Raw genomic sequence first — 19,759 nt, 5'->3', positions numbered from 1 at the left:
CATGACACTAATTAGATTGTCTTAAACAGTTCAAATGCCTCTGAAGAAATTTGCATTCCTATTGCAACATGTAGGTTGCATTTGTTTTTGAGTGCGTGTGCCACTGTGTGTGTGTGTCTGCGTGCTTGTCTGCGCGTGTGTGAAGCAGGGGTTATTTTAGCGTGTTTATTTATTAACTGCGAAAAGCGCCTTTTTACAAAATTGTCCCGTTTTAAGTGGACAGATGAACGTGTCTTTTAGAAAGGCAGAATCCCTCTTCTTCTCCCGCTGTGGACAGACTCCAACAGTACTTGAGCTTGAAACAAACAAGCAGGTCTTTGATGAGGACGCAGGAAGTTTTGGCTGGCTGCCAGGACCATCTTTAGAGAGTGAAGCTTCAACAACCCCTAGAGCTTCCCAAACTATACACACTGCTACACCAGCCTCGGCAATGCTGGGCTTGAACCACACTAGACACACCTGCGGTACATAGTCATGATCATGAATGACGCTAGTATAGATCGTTATTCAATCATCTGTATATGACCAGTGCTGTTTGTAATAAAAAGTAACAGGCCTTATGTTGTTAATCAATTGTTAGTTGTTAGTTAATATATGAAGTTGACAGCAGGCGTTTGTCTATTCAAACAGTAGGATGGTGTATCAAACTTAATGTTTGAATTAGTCCTCTCGTGATTTATTCGAAGATTATAGAGGAAAGTGTATTGGTTCAGGTTAGGATACAACCAGTGACACAGAGTCTACAATAAAGATTATTTTACATGGTGGAGGAATGTGTAAAAAATGCTCCATTTGGAAGATGGTTTTGGGATAATATAATCACTGTTCTTATTTTGTCTTGTTACTTTCCTGGGTTTACTGATTTAAAGATTCCAAACACAACTTTATTAGCACTGTGATATTAAGGTCAGCATTCTGTGGGGCATGGCTACTTTTGAGCAGATTGACATTCCTGTACATACTCTGAATGTTGGTTTTGTAATTTAAGATTAAACGATCAAAGAAGTAACTCAACACAACTGTTTTATTTTTTTCATATAATAATGTGCCTTTGGACTCGTGTACATTTCAATAGGTGTAGGAAATTATAAGCGTACAGTTACATGCATTCTACAAGTGGAAGAAAAAAACGGTATTTCATGGTGTGACTGAATGCGTTTGCTGTGTTATTTTCCTACTTCGAGGTCTGTTTACAACCTTGTCGTCAGATACAGTGAAATTATCTTAAACGATCAATCTATAGCTATGTGTTTATGTTTTGCAAACAGTAATGTGGACAGTCATCCTATTGGTGGAAGCGGAGAACATCCTCAGTGGAGACTGAAGGGCATTGGTTGTCTTGTCTGGGGGCGGAGTTTGGTGTTGCTACATCACCTTCCTAGCGTCGGTGATCGGGGCTGGAAAGTCCCTCTGAAAGGCTGTTCTTTGTGTGGCGACTGGCGAGAGCTGTTTTGTTTTTGCTTAACAGCTCTCGTGGGTTGTGATACGTTTTAAAATGTGCGGGCATCAAAAAGACTGATTTAACATTGTGTAATTATACACTGGAAGATTGAGGAGAGTGTGCCATAGACGTAGCAAAGCGACACGGACAAGGGAAGGAGTTTGAAGAGATGGGAAATTGTCTGAAATCTCCTACCTCGGACGATATCTCATTGCTGCACGAATCTCAGTCGGACAGGGCTAGCTATGGTGATGGGACCGACCCTGATCAGGAACCTCCTCCCCCGTACCAGGTAGGTCAAAAGGTTTTTTCCAGTTAGTTAGCCTAGCTTGATAACTGGCTACTTATAGATAAACAAAACAAGCCATCTAGCTAGGCCATCATGCACAGCTTGCTGTATGTTTCAGTTAGCAGCGAACTAGACTAAAACGCTAGCTATTTGTCAGGTTCCACAGACAACTAGACTTACAACTTGGGTTTAACGTGGCGAAACTGGCCCCGATCAAATGTCATGCCCAGGGAAGCCACTACAGAAATTACCATTACGCTTTTATAGATTGACACGTAGTTTTTACAATGTATTTCAACCTTGTCTAAGCGGTTAGTTGATTAGATATGATTCCATTATTCCAATGTTGCAACATAGTCCTCCCGGCTTTGTTTACATACATTAAAAGCCACCAGTGGCCCATATATTTCCACACAAGTTCACCGAAACTTTAAACGTGTCACGACAAGTTTACGTGCTTCATCCATCCTGTGTTGGGAAACTAGCTTTTGTTTTGAGCCAGCTCTGGGCTTCATCACCATCGAGATGTGGCCTTCAGAATACATCACACTCTAGTGAAACAAGTCAGTGTTGGCCCAAACTCAGACGTCGAAAGCGCCAAGTCTTCCTGGTAGAACTAAGACTTACATTTACATATAGTCATTTAGCAGACGCTTTTATCCAGAGCGACTTACAGTAAGTACAGTGACATTCCCCGAGGCAAGTAGGGTGAAGTGTCTTGCCCAAGGACACAACGTCATTTGACACAGCTGGGAATCGAACTGGCAACCTTCAGATTACTAGCCTGATTCCCTAACCGCTCAGCCACCTGACTTGGAACACAGGTCATATTCAAGCCATATCTAGGGATTTATTCTTGTTCCAATCTGTGCCCTAACCAAATGTAGTCATGTAATGGAATGTTGGATCCTTGTCAACAATGTCAACCTTCTGTGTGGAATATGGACATTGTTGACATATTTCATGTAGGTCCACAGTTTTACAGTAGGCAGGCCAAACAGTTTGTCTAACCCCTAAATTCACCCGAGGAGAGAACTTGTTCGTGAGTTCTTAGTTCAAACAATTGCTAGATACAGCAAAGGCAGGAGGTCTCAAATCCCCTAGTTTGGTCGAGTTGGCTCGCAACCAGACTACTGAGGTCACATGCAGTCTAACCTTGCACTCCACTGCCTATGACATGTAAATGGATGGCACAGTCTAGGTTAAGCCCTATCTGCAGATCTAAGATAAGAGTCTTTGGTGAAAGCAGGTGTTGAAGGTTTTGACTTTGCTACTCTCTCACAACTGGCTAGGAGCTCAAATTTCCTTATATAATGTTTCTTATATAATTTTTGGTTTCTGTAGGAATCAGCCTGTAGTTATACCTACCAAACAGTTATCCACCAGCAGTAACTTAAACCTTCTACCTTCTGTAAGAAATGTTCTGTCGGTCAGGTCGTTGACCTTTTGTGGCACCTTAATCACAAACACAGAACCTCCAGACTACCAAGTCACCTCACAGATAACAGTGAAGTTATCAAGCAGATAACTGAAGTTATCAAGCAGATAACAGTGAAGTTATCAGTGAAGTTATCAAGCAGATAACAGTGAAGTTATCAAGCGGATAACCAGATGACGTTGCATGCATTCCGCCCGGTCAGTGAAGGAGACAGCAATTTCTGTCAAGTCAGAGCTGCAGCCCACCTCAGAGTCCCACTGTCAGAAACACCTGGGAGAGAGGTTGAGGTTTTGTTGACATTATCCCTTCCGTCCTCACTACCTACGCACGATGTTTGGACTTTCAATGTTTACTGACCACACAGTGAGGAGACACACGTGTCTTTTCTGCTGTTTTTGTGTACTCATCCGAGTCCAGTTTTAGGTAAGTAGAGATTCCTGCAGTGGGAATCAGGTTTCCCAGCAGCAGCTGTGCGAGGCCAGCTGGGGTACGTTCTGTACGGTCCTGTCAGCTACATCAGATCAGGTGTTCAGGGACCCGTGGCTGTTACCTGTACGCTGAAGGCCCAGGCTGCACTCGCCACTCCCTCCTGCTCAGCAGCTGAAGAGGGTTAAAGGGTTCATCTGTCTCCAGCCTGCACAGAGCCAGGCCACACGAGCACTCTTCAACATGACAGAGTTGAATCTCGCAACTCTGGAGCATGTGAAGTCTTGGGTTCGGGGCATTGTGGAGGGCAGTCAGATAGCTTCTTCTTTTCCCTTGAAATCGCATGTGACTCGCAAAGTGTGAATCAACAATATTAAGCAGGCTAGGGAATAAGAGTCTGGTGCTGCCATTTTGTTTTGAAGGGTGGCTGATAGGCTTAATGGGAGGAAAGTGTGTATGTGTGTTCTCTCTGTAGCACCTCCTCATCACATTGCGAGCAGAGGAAGGAAGGAGTTGCTATTTTACTGTAATCAGCTCTGCTGGTATTAGAGAGGAAGGGGAGGTGTGTGTGCACCACGCGAGTGTTAATTTGGAAAGCAGCTGGTGAAAATGCTGACTCACACCAGTGTGACTGGGTATGAAGAGATGGGCACAGTGTTTCAGTGTGTGTGTGCTGCTGTGAGTGGAGGTGTGTGTGTGTGTGTGTGTGTGTGTGTGTGTGTGTGTGTGTGTGTGTGTGTGTGTGTGTGTGTGTGTGTGTGTGTGTGTGTGTGTGTGTGTGTGTGTGTGTGTGTGTGTGTGTGTGTGTGTGTGTGTGTGTGTGTGTGTGTGTGTGTGTGTGTGTGTGTGTGTGTGTGTGTGTGTGTGTGTGTGTGTGTGTGTGTGTGTGTGTGTGTGTGTGTGTGTGTGTGTGTGTGTGTGTGTGTGTGTGTGTGTGTGTGTGTGTGTGTGTGTGTGTGTGTGTGTGTGTGTGTGTGTGTGTGTGTGTGTGTGTGTGTGTGTGTGTGTGTGTGTGTGTGTGTGTGTGTGTGTGTGTGTGTGTGTGTGTGTGTGTGTGTGTGTGTGTGTGTGTGTGTGTGTGTGTGTGTGTGTGTGTGTGTGTGTGTGTGTGTGTGTGTGTGTGTGTGTGTCCGTGGGAGACATGGGGGTGTGTGTGGACACACACACACACCACACACACCCCAGCATGTGTCATGGCATCCCTCACTGACGACTGGATTGGCGCTGGTGTGTGAGATTTATAGCTGTTGTTTACCATACAGCCACAGCCTCTGGTCTAGTGTCTCTCGGCTAGTCTGGCTCGGCTCAGCTTGGCTCTTTCATGGCAGGTCCAGATGACCAGGGACTGTTTATTGATCACATTCAGTCTGGCACAAAGACCATTATCCTGCTGTCAGCTTGCTTAATGGCCTGACCTCACTGGGTGCTGAATACACCTTGCAGACATGAAAAGCCTGTGTGAGTGTGGCTGGCCTGTAGGAAGAGAATGATCTAAGACTCCCAGCTCTGGACTAGAGAGAATGCAGTAAATCTCTCACCAGAGGTGTCTGCCAACTGAGGGGGAACAATAGGGACAAGATCACACACACACACACACACAAACCACACCACACACTTGTCAACACACTTACAGACAGCTTGGTGCTGTCAGCAGTTTGTTTTAAACCAGCCCAGCAAGATCATTTGCAAACAGAGGAGAAGTTGGTTTGCTCTCCAGACCCGGGGAGGACAGAGGGGTGAACAAGGGAGGGAGGACTGAAATGAGAGAGAGGCATAGAGAGAGAGGCATAGAGAGAGAGGCATAGAGAGAGAGGCATAGAGAGAGAGGCAGAGAGAGAGAGGCAGAGAGAGAGAGGCAGAGAGAGAGAGGCAGAGAGAGAGAGGCAGAGAGAGAGAGGCAGAGAAAGGCAGAGAACTCAAGCTGCTGGAGGATGATGTCCAGAGGCTAACTTCACATATCGTTTAGATGGTTCTCACCACGTTACCACGGTGACGACAGGAGGCACCTGTCGAGTGGTCTCCCCCCCGCCTCATCCCCGGGACGTCTAAACCTCAGATAGGCCTGTCTGCTCCAGATACAGATTACTCTAATCCTAGTCCTCGACTACCAAATGACTCATGGATCCTGGTTGATAAGGCGTGTAGCTTCTAGACTGTGTGAGTCGGGGCTGCTTCCTTAACTATGCTGTTGCGACACAGCGGATTGGTCCAGTGGATTACACAGCACTAGTGTGGTAACCCTGGGAACAACAGACCTTACAGGCTAGACTAAAACTCCATGTACGTTTTCCTACTGTTGCAGTTTTCCCTTACAATTTCAACTCCAAGGCCCAGTTTCCCAGACATGGATTAAGCCTCGTCCTAAAGTAAGAGAAACATTTAATGAAGATCTCCATTGGAAAAAGTTTAGTCTAGGACTAGGCTTAATCCATGTCTAGGAAACTGGACCCATGTGGTGGGCATTTTAGCTTCTGAGATCTAGGCTACCACCCCACCCTGACACAGCACCCCTCCAAGACAGGAGGCTACCACCCTGACACAGCACCCCTCCAAGACAGGAGGCTGGCAGACAGGCCGACTGGCAGACAGGCCGACTGGCAGACAGGCCGACTGGCAGACAGGCCGACTGGCAGACAGGCCGACTGGCAGACAGGCCGACTGGCAGACAGACTGACCCAGCAAGCTGACCCCCACACACTGACAGACACGCAGACAGACAGCTAGTGTTTCGAGGCGAAGGCTTCAGTGTCGGGGCAGACCGAATACTGCCCAGTCATGCTGCTGTGGGTGTTCCCCAGCGCTGCACTGAGACCTGCCAACTCGCCAGCCTCCTCGGGAACAAAAGCCCTGCTATTTTTGGGACGGGTAACATGGTGGGCGCCATGCCAGACCACATCTACCTGCCTCTCTTACCTCTGGTGTCTGCCTCTCTCTCTCTCTGAGGCAGGCCGTTGGCTGCCCTGTCACAGAAACCACCAGGGGAAAGCTGCAGAGGTGCCCCCTGTAGGAGAGAGGTGCCCCTGCAGGAGAGAGGTGCCCCCTGCAGGAGAGAGGTGCCCCTGTAGGAGAGAGGTGCCCCCTGCAGGAGAGAGGTGCCCCCTGCAGGAGAGAGGTGCCCCTGCAGGAGAGAGGTGCCCCCTGCAGGAGAGAGGTGCCCCTGCAGGAGAGAGGTGCCCCTGCAGGAGAGAGGTGCCCCTGCAGGAGAGAGGTGCCCCCTGCAGGAGAGAGGTGCCCCTGCAGGAGAGAGGTGCCCCCTGCAGGAGAGAGGTGCCCCTGCAGGAGAGAGGTGCCCCTGCAGGAGAGAGGTGCCCCTGCAGGAGAGAGGTGCCCCCTGCAGGAGAGAGGTGCCCCTGCAGGAGAGAGGTGCCCCTGCAGGAGAGAGGTGCCCCCTGCAGGAGAGAGGTGCCCCTGCAGGAGAGAGGTGCCCCTGCAGGAGAGAGGTGCCCCTGTAGGAGAGAGGTGCCCCCTGCAGGAGAGAGGTGCCCCTGTAGGAGAGAGGTGCCCCCTGCAGGAGAGAGGTGCCCCTGCAGGAGAGAGGTGCCCCCTGCAGGAGAGAGGTGCCCCTGCAGGAGAGAGGTGCCCCCTGCAGGAGAGAGGTGCCCCTGCAGGAGAGAGGTGCCCCTGCAGGAGAGAGGTGCCCCTGCAGGAGAGAGGTGCCCCCTGCAGGAGAGAGGTGCCCCTGCAGGAGAGAGGTGCCCCCTGCAGGAGAGAGGTGTGTTGGTGGCCTAGTTTGGTGGTGTTTTGGATGTTTACGTCCAATCAGGAACAGGAGGGGGAGGGTTCTCCAATCCCTCTGGCAACCATGACCATACTAACACTGCCTGTTCGGGGTCTGCAGCTGTGTGTGTGTGTGTTGGGGCCTGGTATTTCAGGTTGTCAGCTGCTCTTTTTCATCCCCATCTGGTGTGTGTGTGTGTGTGTGTGTTTGAACTCAGCCTGCCAGACACTCTTGGTCTGCCTGAGTTCTTGGCTGCTGGCTGCCTGGTTGGCACAGGAGACAGGGGCGCACAGTGGGCCCGCTCCCTCCCTCTCTCTCTCTTTCTATCCCTCACTTTCAGTCTCTCTTTCACTCTTTCCCTCGCTTCTCTCCATCTCGGCACCATTAAAGCACTCACTCCTTTTGGTGATGTCGTGTTGAGTGTGTTGAGGGAGCAGTCACGTTCCTGTCCTCTTGGTCCCTCACAGGAGAGTTATGAACCTCCAAAAAACAGGTGTGTGTGTGTGTGTGTGTCAAGACAAAGAGAGTGCTGACTACTGCACAGCATCCTCTGAACACGACCTCTCCTGTCAAACACAGCTGTTGAGACACACACACACACACACACACACGGCATCATTTGGAGGCTGTTATTGTCGCCGTGTCTATTTTGGACAGGCCTGTCTGAAAATACTGTAAAATGCTGACTCCTGTGTTTCAGGAAGCCAACCAGCAACGGTCACTTACACAGCCAACGGCTTGTCAGCCAACAAGTCACATGGTCAGCCAGCACCTCGTCAGTCAGCCAGTCAGGTCAATCAGCAAGTCAGCTATCCAAATAGCCAGCTAGAGCCTACATAAGAATTCGACAGACTTGTCTGTCTGTCTACTCTGGGCTGGGATACATGTGTGCAGATGTAATACAGGGCTCAATAGATTCTTTGTGTTCATCCCACTGTGTCATTTACAACAGTCTGCATTCAGAACACCTCTGTTTTCTCTCTGAAGTTCTGTCAATTTCAGTTTCCTGCTTTTCACTCCGTCTTGTGTTTCCTGCCGGTCTGTTTCGAGGAAGAACTCTGGACTGTGCACACACCGCCCCCTGGTGGAGGGATATCTCTGGACTGTGCACACACCGCCCCCTGGTGGAGGGATCTCTCTCATCTCATGAGTCACATGGAGAGTGAAACAGGTTTCCTACTGTACTCTCAGTCTCACAAGCGTTCTGATAATGACTGAGACGCCCGAATAATATCACAACATTCTCTGTCTCCCCTGGGGGGGAGAGCCCAAACACCACTGAGGCCAAGAGATCCATCATCATCTTTTGGGCTCTTCACCCCCCCCCCCCCCCCCCTCCTGTCAGCTGGGAGTTATGAAAGCACACCTGGTCTAAGGGCTTACCACACAGCTGATTACACAAATCTTTCCTCTGGTTCAATTCCTTTTGGCCCTTCTCCCCTGGGCTAGAGGTGCACCACTTCACCAGAACTGTTCTAGTGTAAATGGACAGGTGTGAGACTGTGTTGGAACGGGGCAATCCAGAAATAAGTTTAAAAGAAAAATGTGGAATAAGTGTGAACTGTGCAGGTCTCTAACTGTGTGTGTGTGTGTGTGTGTGTGTGTGTGTGTGTGTGTGTGTGTGTGTGTGTGTGTGTGTGTGTGTGTGTGTGTGTGTGTGTGTGTGTGTGTGTGTGTGTGTGTGTGTGTGTGTGTGTGTGTGTGTGTGTGTGTGTGTGTGTGTGTGTGTGTGTGTGTGTGTGTGTGTGTGTGTGTGTGTGTGTGTGTGTGTGTGTGTGTGTGTGTGTGTGTGTGTGTGTGTGTGTGTGTGTGTGTGTGTGTGTGTGTGTGTGTGTGTGTGTGTGTGTGTGTGTGTGTGTGTGTGTGTGTGTGTGTGTGTGTGTGTGTGTGTGTGTGTGTGTGTGTGTGTGTGTGTGTGTGTGTGTGTGTGTGTGTGTGTGTGTGTGTGTGTGTGTGTGTGATCAGTCGGTGAACAAGTCAAGAAGGCTTTATTGCTTGCGGCCGCAAGGAGACAGAAACATGCTACCAAGTTTGTCTGCTAGCATGTTGCCGCTCTTGACAGTCATTGGTTAAAACAATGCATGCAAATGGAAGGAAGGATCGACATACATTGACATGATTCAAACTAGGAGCTGGACAGCCTGGGCCAGAGGCCAGATGGAATGTTCTGGATGCCATGAGATGCTGTGTGGGCATCCATGCCAGGCAGTCCGTCTGTGACAGAGATAGATCGATTGTATCAACCAATGCACTGTTGACCGGGAATATTCCCGCATTTCTACACAGGTTTAACAGTGTTGTCACTACATTTACATTTAGTCATTTAGCAGACACTCTTATCCAGAGCGACTTACAGTAAGTACAGGGACATTCCCCCGAGGCAAGTAGGGTGAAGTGCCTTGCCCAAGGACACAACGTCAGTTGGCATGACCGGGAATCGAACTGGCAACCTTCGGATTACTAGTCCGACTCCCTCACCGCTCAGCCACCTGACTCCCATGTTCCATGGCTCTTGTGTGTCCCTCCCTTCCAGGAGCAGGGTCACGTCCCTGTGTATCACCCCACGCCCAGCCAGGCCCGCTTGGCCACCCAGCTGACGGAGGAGGAGCAGGTGCGCATCGCCCAGCGCATCGGCCTCATCCAGCACCTCCCCTGCGGCGTGTACGACCCAGGACGCCACGTCACCGAGAAGAAGATCAGAGAGTGAGTAAGAACGGCCACGCCTGCGCTACACCTGCGCTACACCTGCACCAGGCTACACAACACCTGCACCAGAAAAAAGTTTGGAAAGGTTGAAAACATTTTAGAAAAAAAGTTTCGAAAGGTAGATAAAATGTTTTCTAAAAATATGTAGCTTTTTATTTTTTTACCAAAAGCTTTTCGAGAAAAAAAAACGTTTCAAAAGATTCAAAACATATTTTCCCAAAAACGTTTGCATCATTGATGAGTAATGGATGAGGACTCTACTGTACTCTGTTGTGCTATACTGTACTGCACTCTATTGTGCTCTGCTTTAAACAAATGTTTAAGGCTTCTCCTCTGTCCTCAGGTGTGTGATCTGTATGATGGACTTTGTGTACGGGGACCCCATCCGGTTCCTTCCCTGCATGCACATCTACCACATGGACTGTATAGACGACTGGCTGATGCGCTCCTTCACCTGCCCCTCCTGCATGGAGCCTGTCGACGCCGCCCTGCTGTCCTCCTACGAAACCAACTGAACACACACACACACACACCCACACCAGATGCTGTGACGCTCTGGTCCAACTGATACACAAACATACACACACTCAAACTGCACACCTTCCCCCCCCCTCCTACCTACAACCAAACCTTTAAATGCTAGTGGCCCTGTGAGACCAAACTATCTGTTTTAGGTCACTGAGTCCCCCATCCCTCATCCACCTCTTCATCCACAACTCCCTCTCCCTCACTGGACTGGGGAGAAGGTATTCACAGGACCGACTGGCTGGCTAGTTGACCAGGTGTGTGCTGACTTGTTGGCTGATTAGTAGAGCTGCAGAATTCTGGGGATTTTTTTTTGGGGTGGGGGGGGCAAGTCAAGGAACTGATTTAACAGCTGCTGGTCTGGACATCACCAACTAGCTACTGGTTGGTTGGCTGACTGGTTGGCTGGTCTGGAGAACTCGGGTTCAGAGAGGTATTCCTGGCAGGGTGGACAAACGGACTCAGGGAGCATAGCTCCACCCTCCCCTCCAGGTGTCCCTGTTGCCTTGTCCAGAGAGCGGGGGGAGAGAGGAGACATTTTGTGTCCTGGAAGACCCATGGAAGACATTCACCAGCCAGAGGGACTTTGTGGGTGTTTAGATATCCGCTACGGAGACTGTTCCGCTACGGAGACTGTTCTACAAACAGCACATCCACTATAAAGACTGATAAATGTGTGTATAGTAGTCAAGAGACATTTGATTTGCGTGTGTGTGTGTGTGTTGTGTGTTGTGTGTGTGTGTGTTTGTGCGTGCTCGCACTCAGCTAACCATCAAGGGCTCAGTTGATACCACTTCCTTCTCTGCAACCACACAGGAGCCATCTAGTGGTGAGGCACAGTACTGCGCTGCACAGGGGACTGGATCTGATCCCAGCTTCAAGTCATGTTGGGTTTAAGCATACAGTGCAGATGATAGTGTAGAAATTATCATTCCTTATCATTCCACCCGCACCACATACATACACGTCATGCACACATTACACTGGTATTGCAATGACAGTTGATTTCAGGAACATCTTGAAATATTGTCTTACGTGCAACCGTGTAATCAAACGTCACTATAAGCACAAGAAATACAAACGTTCAAGAATAAGATGGCTCTCAAGTATTTGTGTTATAAAGAAAGAAGCGAGTCGCGCTCCTTCTTCACCGTACGGAAGGTGTCTCGTGCTGAGGACTAACCCTCACTGACATTTAAAGAGGTTTAAAACATGCCTTGAGTGTTTTTGTGTGTGTGTTTGTTGGGGGAGGGGGGAGCGCTGTAAATCATTCAGATTTTGCACAGTATAGATGTATCGTTAGTTTTGTAATATTTTATTTTCCAGTCATTATGGAGTTTTGTTGCCTTGGCACGGACGTCCTCGTTATGTAAACTAACTGGTGTTCTAAATCGAATGCACCCACTAGCTTTCCACCTGGGCCCACCACACGGTGCTCACTTCGTTCACTGTTCTCTAGTAGGATGTATTTTTTATTACCGTAAATCTTTCTACCGTAAAGCTTTCTTTAACCGTAAAGTAAAAAAACGAAATGGGATGATCATTCACCTGTTTGTCTAGCATTCTAATTTAGGTAACTAAGAAAATAGTAAAGACAATTGAAATAATTAAAACGTTTATGAACTCCACCAGAAGCAATTTATAATATATCGGCGTAATAAACAAGTCCACACGTGTGATTCACAGCAATGTAAATGCGTATTCCTTAGCATTCATAGACCCCCCCCTCCCCCCATTAAGGACTACAACAAGTGCAGATGCCCACGGGCCTGTGCGGCGCGGGCGCGTTTTGTCTTTGCATGTGCGAGGTTGTTTGTTTATGTGTGTGCCTGTGAGTACTTTCTTTGTTCTTTGTAAGTATACATATAATATACTGGCAATTAATAAATGAAACTATGCTATGGAAGTCTGTGTCGTTTGTTTCGTGGAATCAAAGAACAGATTTCGAAACTCCTGATTTAGATCAAGAGTTTGACTCGTGATTCATTTTTCATGAGTATAGCGTCATCGCACAGTCATAGGGCATAAGGTGACCATGCAGAAACCCTTATCAGAAACGTTAGGAGGAATCGTTTTTTTAAACAAGACGGTGAACGAGACATTGTCATCTTTTACCCATGGCCCTGTCTCTCGAGCCCCTACGGAGTTGCACCAGTGGGGTTGCGTGCGAATTGGGACACAGGGCAAAATACATTTCTCTGAGGAAATAATAGGACTTAATTTTATTTATTTTTGGAACCAAGGCCTACAGGTCAGATTTTCTCTCCACACCTGTAGGCCTATAATAGCTACCTGAGTGGGACTTTATAGCGAGAGAAATATACATGATTTCAATAGGTGAATGAACATTAGATTTTGGCACAACTGGTCTTTGGATAATGTATAATAGAACATGTCCTATTATAAGTACAAAATACACCTGGCTGCTGTATTGCATATTCATCATTAATGTATTTATTCACAACGAGTGCATATAGACAATACGGTCATCAATAGCCTGAATTCAAAAAGCGTCAGTTAGTAAGACATGTTTGTGTGTACGCTATTTGTAAAGGTCAAGCATGCTAGTAGCTACACCACTGATGAACGCAGTTAGAAATATACGTTACTACCTTTGGTAAAAATGTGAACAGAAAAAAATGCATTACGCAACTCGTTAATAAATGTTTCTCGTGTAGAAAGTGCATCTCCACATCGGTGCAGTATAAAAGAAAACGAACAGCTGTCAGGTATGGCAAATAAATAGAGCTCGAGTATACGCGTATATAGGAGTGTGTGCCAAATTGTTCAAATGTCTTGTCTTAAAATGATGTTAACATGTTCCTCATGTGGCCTATCAAATGTAATTCCAACATTTGAGATAATTGTAGTCAAGCAAGATGAGGCCTTCATTCAGGCCTTAATAATTTAAAAAGGAAGTGTAAACTACCCCGTCTCTGATTCAATTTTAGAGGCTAGTATAAAGTGTGTATTAATAAATCTACCATATTGAGGTAGGCCTATATATTATCTGTTCAGGCTTTACATTCATTTGCTATTCCTCCCTTTTCTCGTCTGCTGCTCTGTGAGCGTTGGCTCAAAATTATAGGCTACATTTACGCTATTTTTATATTCACTGGGATAATCAATATAAGAGCAAACGAATAAAAACGTTTAAAGTCCTAGGTCCATGTACTCCTTTATGTACTGTGCAGTGAAATCTCTGTGGTTCATGGCGGCCAAGTCATAGGCAGAATGGCCTTGGAGGTTGCGCCGAAAGACGTCCGTCGTGCGCTCAATAAGATGCTTCACAGCATCCAAATGGCCTTCTCGAGCGGCCAGGTGTAACGGCAAGTTACCGTCGTGATCAAGCAGGTTGACGTCTGCGCCATAGTCAGTCAGAATTCTCAGTGTGTCCGCGTGACCTTCCCTCGCGGCGTCGTGTGTGACGGTGAGACCCTTGATAGTGTCTCGCGCGTTGGGATCTGCGCTGGCCTTTAGCAGCGCCTCTGCGATGCCGGGGTTTCCAAGCTTCGTCACCTGTGGAAGAGAGGAGATGATCATAAATGCTACTCATAAATCTATAATGTGCAATTATTCTGCGTAAACAGAACGTTTTTCATAAGTCAAATTGAGGTTCCAGTGAGAAAGTCCGCCAGTTTTCTTTGATCATATTTTGGTGTTCAGGTATATCCTCGGATGTTAACTGTAGGCTGTATGATCTTTGATATGCACTTCACTGATGTGACGAAAGGCAATACAACTCCAAATCTATTTCATTTGAGTCGTGACATTTTATAACTACAACTATTCCTACAGGGATATTACATGCAACATACAAATACAATGAAATTGACTGACTATTCGTTATGGTGAGCATGCTGTTAAATTTGAATTTTTATTATTGCAGTTTAAATTGGCTTCTGGTTGATCCTGTTATGACACTGAAAAAAGTGTATCTTGTGTCTAGTATATCTAGTCTGAGATATTCCTGTCGAATACAATTTTACTTTGCGTTTTAGGCCTACTCCTTTCGTTAATAGGCAATACAAGTTCAGTTTCTAAATAATGGTAACTAATAGCCTAACTATTCCATGGATGACCATGTTCAAGACTTTAACTTTATCTGTCAAAGGGAACATGACCAAAAATGTCTGTGTCTGCTCACCTGCAATGCTGTCCTGCCGAAAGCATTCACTGCATTAGCATTTGCTCCGTTTTGTAATAAGAACACCACAACTGCGAGTTCTCCTCTAGCAGATGCGCTGCTGAGCCGGTCCGCGGTGTCAGCCATCCTCGGTCTAAACAAAACAATAGAGATAACGTTGATAAACGTATGGATGCTTCAGTTTGATGTTCAGCCAGTCTTGTGATACTATTGGCACAGCGCGAATGTCTCAACCGAAGAACTGACGTCTCATCTTAAGAACTCAGAGTTGGGGTCCGCCTCTTTAAGAGCCCCCATCACAGTCTTTTTTCGATTGTAGTATAATAATAACCGTCATAAAATATTCTATTTGCGTGGATAACTTTTGTTTGGTTCAAGGCCTCCTTAGCATTGTTTATTGAGCTCGCTCGTGTCAGTCTCAAAACTCCGCGCTTTTCTTGACATCACACTGGTTTTTGAAACAGCCTACAGTAGACGAGAGAGAGAGAGGAGAGGGGAGGGACAATGCCTGGTCTAGTGAAGCAACGAAACTGCAAGGATTAACGATGATTACACTACAGCTAATATATTAGCCTGTTATTTACTACAGTACATAAATACATCATGTTTTAAAAGGTATTCATTTGATGTTGTCTGCATCTGAAGTCGCTTATGTTTTTCTTCAGGCTGTGTAGAAGACCAACGGTTTTGGATCATTGACTTTTCGCAGCCCATTCGGTCGATTGAGCTGTATTTAGTTTGAAGATGTAGCAAAGTGTTGCATCTCTAACTTGTTGGTAGTTATGCGCTGTGCATCGTCTTCACCTATGAAATAGTAAGATACAGTACACCTGTAATTTGTCAGTCCCTCATGACAGCCCACAGAATCTGCTTCTGCTTTACTCAAGGCTAGATAATTGGATTCCTCTGGATTCATCCATCTGCAGGCCTAACTGGGCTAAATTAATAGGCTACATTTACTTGGGCTTTAGGTGTAATCTGTCTGTTTAGACATCTTACATTATTTCACACAGAAAATGCAGCTTCCTTGGGTTTTAAGAAGCCAATAGCCCGTAACTGTTTAGAGTTAAGGTCTTATTCTTGGATGCATGCGTATAAACATATAGCCGAGTTGTTAACCTAACCCTGTGTTAACTGACATGGCCTACTTTGTAAACGTTGTTACAAGTTAGAATTAAGCTAAATCAGATCAAGAGAAGGTTCCGTTCGGAGCATGAGTATTCACAGCTGCAATTGGTCCAATGAGCTGTTAACAGACTCAACTCTTTACGACTACCGTAAAGCAATGGGATAACTGTACACTGTTGATAGAAATAAGTGGAGATTGAAGACAATTGTAGCAAATTTTACTACGGTCAAAAAACAGGGTACAAAGTGCGGCATTTGCGATTTTCTAAGCCGCAACACTTTGTCACTTTTGGTGTAAAGTGTTTTTGTAAACGTAAAGAGAACCTATGCTATAGCTTGTCACCATTCTGACGGTGAGGCGAGAAAGCAAGCGTTAGAAGAAGAATAGCGTTGGTTTAGCCAGTCATTGCCATGGCCTCCGATAGCGACAGCAACATGGACAGAGAAATGATTCTGGCTGACTTTCAGGTTGGTTTTTACTTCGATTTGGTTTCACTAGCTGATGTTGTTCAGTCATACTGAATTTCATTAGTAATGTTAATGTCAACAGCGGCGTCTCACCAGCTGACACAATAAACAGTTGGCATTAGCTCGCAAGTTTGCTAAACTCACTAGCCATCGGTACATGTTGCACCCTCGTTTTGTCTCGCGCTTGCTATAGACTGTCACACTGCGGGGTCAGTTCAGGACGGAAAATGTCATTTTAATTGAATTATACATCTTGAAAGGTCAGCGCCCCGTGTAAGGAAGACAGGTTTACTCAATCGAGTGGGACCTGAACGATAATTGTTAAATTAAATACTTATTGTCCTTAATAATTGCCATTTACTTTGAGTTTTTAAGAAGTAACCCGGTATACCGGCGGGCGTCCCGGGCACTTTTAACTGGATGGTAAAGACTGTTTTGCACACTGTGCGGCTAACTAGATAGTTAGCTAGAATGAATTTGTATTTTGGTGTAAGGGATTATCAGACCAAGACACGCTGCATTCTTGTTGATGCGAAGGCTCATTCATATACACTTCTTTTAGTTGTCCCTCAATCTTAGCGCTGCTTAAAATCCATATGTTGTGTTGTAGAATTGGGTAGGACTAGTTAGAGCTAGTCTAAATCGTTGACAAGCTTGCTAGCACTAGCTTGCTCGTAGCTTTATCAGCTAAACTGGACTTTTCTTGTACATGTAATTAACGAACAAATGGCTAGGTAGTTAGCAACCGAATTGAGATCATTAAAGTATGGTTCAGAAGATTCGTATTGTTAAACTGAGTATGTAAAAGCACCATGATTGTGCTCTATTGATATAGCTTGTTCATGAACACAGCTAACCAAAATAAGGATAGGCTAGCCAGCTAGCACAGTCGGGCACAATACAGCTAGCACTAGCTAGCTAGGTAGCTTATTAGCTTGCTATCAACATCACTCAAGCAAGGCATTGATGCAGTTGAATAACAAGGCCAAACAACAAAGAACAACAATGATGTGTCACCATGTTAGTAAATTAAAACAAGTTTTCAGGTTGTCTGTTATGATTGTAGCTATAATTAAAATCAAACACGAATCTGATAGCTGGGTGTTAGGTTGATATCAAATAAATGAGAAATCAGTCTTTAGGCTAGATGGTAATCTGATGTTATAGTAATCTTGGAAATCAGTGCAGTAAATGTTACCAATTTACAACAGAATACAATTGAGTTTTGAAGTGGTTTTGTATTCATGTTTTGCAATACAATAGCAGGCTATTTTTCATCATTTTACCATGAATGTTGTGTAGACATAAATGCAAATAGTTTGAAAAGACAATTGACTCCTGTATGTAACCACATAATCTGCTTTAATTCGAATATTAAAAAATGTCTTCAACACCCTCTCTCTGCCCTTTGATGTGTTCTGTTTGTGTCACCATTGACCCTGTTCTGTTTTCTCTCTGTGTTTGTCCTCCCCAGGCTTGCACTGGAATCGACAACATTGCTGAGGCAATAACCCTTCTAGAGCTCAACAACTGGGACTTGGTGGTAAGTCTAGTTTATAGTCACTCACCTCTTTGGCTTTGGACAAGAAGGGAGTCAGGTGGCTGAGCGGTTAGGAAATCGGGCTTTTACTCAAAAGGTTGCCGGTTCAATTCCGACTGTGCAAAATGACGTTGTGTCCTTGGGCAAGGCACTTCACCCTACTTACCTCGGGGGGAATGTCCCTGTACTTACTGTAAATCGCTCTGGATAAAAGCGTCTGCTAAATGTGAAATTGAAATGTAAGTCGTCACACATTCATTCACTGATGGTCAAGTCTGCATTTTTCTGCAGGGGTCACTCTGCTTCTCTCTGTCCATTGGACCTTAGCAAAAAAAGGTGTTCATATAACCTATGAATTATCATACCAGTGTGGTTACAGTCAAAGCTTATGAATATTCATCCAAAACTAAAGGAATTACTTTGTAGAATTAGTGAAATGAAGGACCAGCCAATCCCTGTGCAGCTTCTGTAACGGTGGAACAGATAACATTACATTTACATTACATTTAGTAATTTAGCAGACGCTCTTATCCAGAGCGACTTACAGTAAGTGCAGGGACATTCCCCCCGAGGCAAGTAGGGTGAAGTGCCTTGCTCAAGGACACAACGTCATTTTGCACGGCCGGGAATCGAACTGGCAACCTTCAGATTACTAGCCCGATTCCCTAACCGCTCAGCTATCTGACTCCTTAACGGGGTTCCCAATCTGTCAGCAGGGCTCCCTTTGTGAGTCCCTCAGTCTGTTAGGGTAAGACAACACCCTGCGGTGGTACTGCGCCTCTTGGATGGGCGTGTAAAGAATGTGTCCAATTAGTTTAGATTTGAGAAAGATTTATAAGAATTCTGTCTTTTTTTTTTCCTTAAGGTGAGTGTTATTTTTTTTTTCTTTTTTTTTCTACTCTTCCACCACACCACAGAAACCTTTTATCTTGGAAGGGGGTGTTGCTATTTTTAGCGCATTGCCGTTCAGGAGGGCTGGCAGCCTCTCAAAGCAGGCCTGCAGAAGCCTAAGCAGCGGTTAGCCGGTGAACCTGTAAATGTGATGACTTGCAGTTCCTCCGCTGGTGCCGCCGGCCTCCAGGGCTGAGCGAGGCTGACAAAAGAGCCTTGTGTGTAGGGAGAAGGCAGGACCAGACAGGGCCCACATACGTCAAGTGTCTCAGAGCGAAATCTGAAAAACGACATCTCGGATAGTTAAGCCGGTGCCACACAGGGACTTTTTGAAAATGCTTCTTTGGTTTAACATGTAGGCCTTTTAAATGTTGTTACGTGCATGTTTTGCACTATCCACCATCTAGTCAACTTGCTTCATGTATTTCAGGTTTTGTGGAATTGACACCATTTTGTAATTCCTCCAGGGGAGAAAACAAATGGAAATACAAGAAATACAACTACTGCTTGGCCAGCTACCCACTATTAGCTGTTGCTATTTTTAGCAAACTACCCGTAAATCACACCCGTATTTATTTATAAAAACACGAAAATGCTGGACCTCATCTTTTATCGTGGTGTTTTTCCTACAACAGGGGAGGCAGTGTTTGTGTGTGTGTGTATAATGCTTTAAAAGCCCAGCTGGATATTTCCCCATGTTCCAGAGCAGTCCACTTGACACGCTCCCCAACAAAAGAGCACAGGAAGCCATCTGACTGCCAGCATTGTCTGTCCTCTGGCCCTCTCTGTTCGTCGCACCTCAGCACCATGAATCTGTGACAGTCAGTCTATGTTACTGCCACTGTTGGCTGCAGTGACGTAAACATGTTCATCCCAGTAGCCTCACTCATGGTGCGTGGTGGGGGGTTGGGGCCCCCCCTAAATGTAGAGTCAGAATATTTATAAACATGGTCTTTTGCCTGACAACCATAATGTTTAATGTAGCTGTCCCTTCTAACAGTACAACTGGCCACAGCTTGCCCCAGCCACCCCCACCCCCAGT

The 19,759-nt window shown here is 46.1% G+C and overlaps 3 protein-coding genes across 3 annotated transcripts in view; 2 read left to right on the top strand and 1 right to left on the bottom strand.

Annotated features, from left to right (window-relative positions):
- The first annotated feature begins 1,431 nt into the window (after positions 1 to 1,431).
- On the top strand, positions 1,432 to 12,449 carry rnf11b (ring finger protein 11b). Its single transcript, XM_067229532.1, has 3 exons — positions 1,432 to 1,733; positions 9,846 to 10,015; positions 10,362 to 12,449. The coding sequence occupies exons 1-3, from the start codon at positions 1,611 to 1,613 to the stop codon at positions 10,531 to 10,533; spliced, it is 465 nt and encodes a 154-aa protein (XP_067085633.1). The 5' UTR covers positions 1,432 to 1,610; the 3' UTR covers positions 10,534 to 12,449.
- A 726-nt stretch (positions 12,450 to 13,175) lies between these two features.
- On the bottom strand, positions 13,176 to 14,877 carry cdkn2c (cyclin-dependent kinase inhibitor 2C (p18, inhibits CDK4)). The gene is made up of 2 exons (XM_067229529.1): positions 14,691 to 14,877; positions 13,176 to 14,062 (listed from the first exon to the last, which is right to left on the bottom strand). The coding sequence occupies exons 1-2, from the start codon at positions 14,814 to 14,816 to the stop codon at positions 13,697 to 13,699; spliced, it is 492 nt and encodes a 163-aa protein (XP_067085630.1). The 5' UTR covers positions 14,817 to 14,877; the 3' UTR covers positions 13,176 to 13,696.
- Positions 14,878 to 16,001: 1,124 nt separating this feature from the next.
- The window catches only part of faf1 (Fas (TNFRSF6) associated factor 1), a 53,785-nt gene continuing 50,027 nt past the window's right edge, over positions 16,002 to 19,759 (top strand). Inside the window, 2 exon segments of the mRNA XM_067229426.1 lie at positions 16,002 to 16,286; positions 17,761 to 17,829. Of these exon segments, the coding sequence (XP_067085527.1) occupies positions 16,230 to 16,286; positions 17,761 to 17,829 (126 nt within the window). The 5' untranslated portion in view covers positions 16,002 to 16,229.

Source organism: Osmerus mordax, chromosome 26 (assembly GCF_038355195.1).
Source record: "Osmerus mordax isolate fOsmMor3 chromosome 26, fOsmMor3.pri, whole genome shotgun sequence".
NCBI classification, from domain to species: domain Eukaryota; kingdom Metazoa; phylum Chordata; class Actinopteri; order Osmeriformes; family Osmeridae; genus Osmerus; species Osmerus mordax.
Note: the sequence above shows the minus strand (reverse complement) of the source record. Positions and strands in the feature narration are given on the sequence as shown.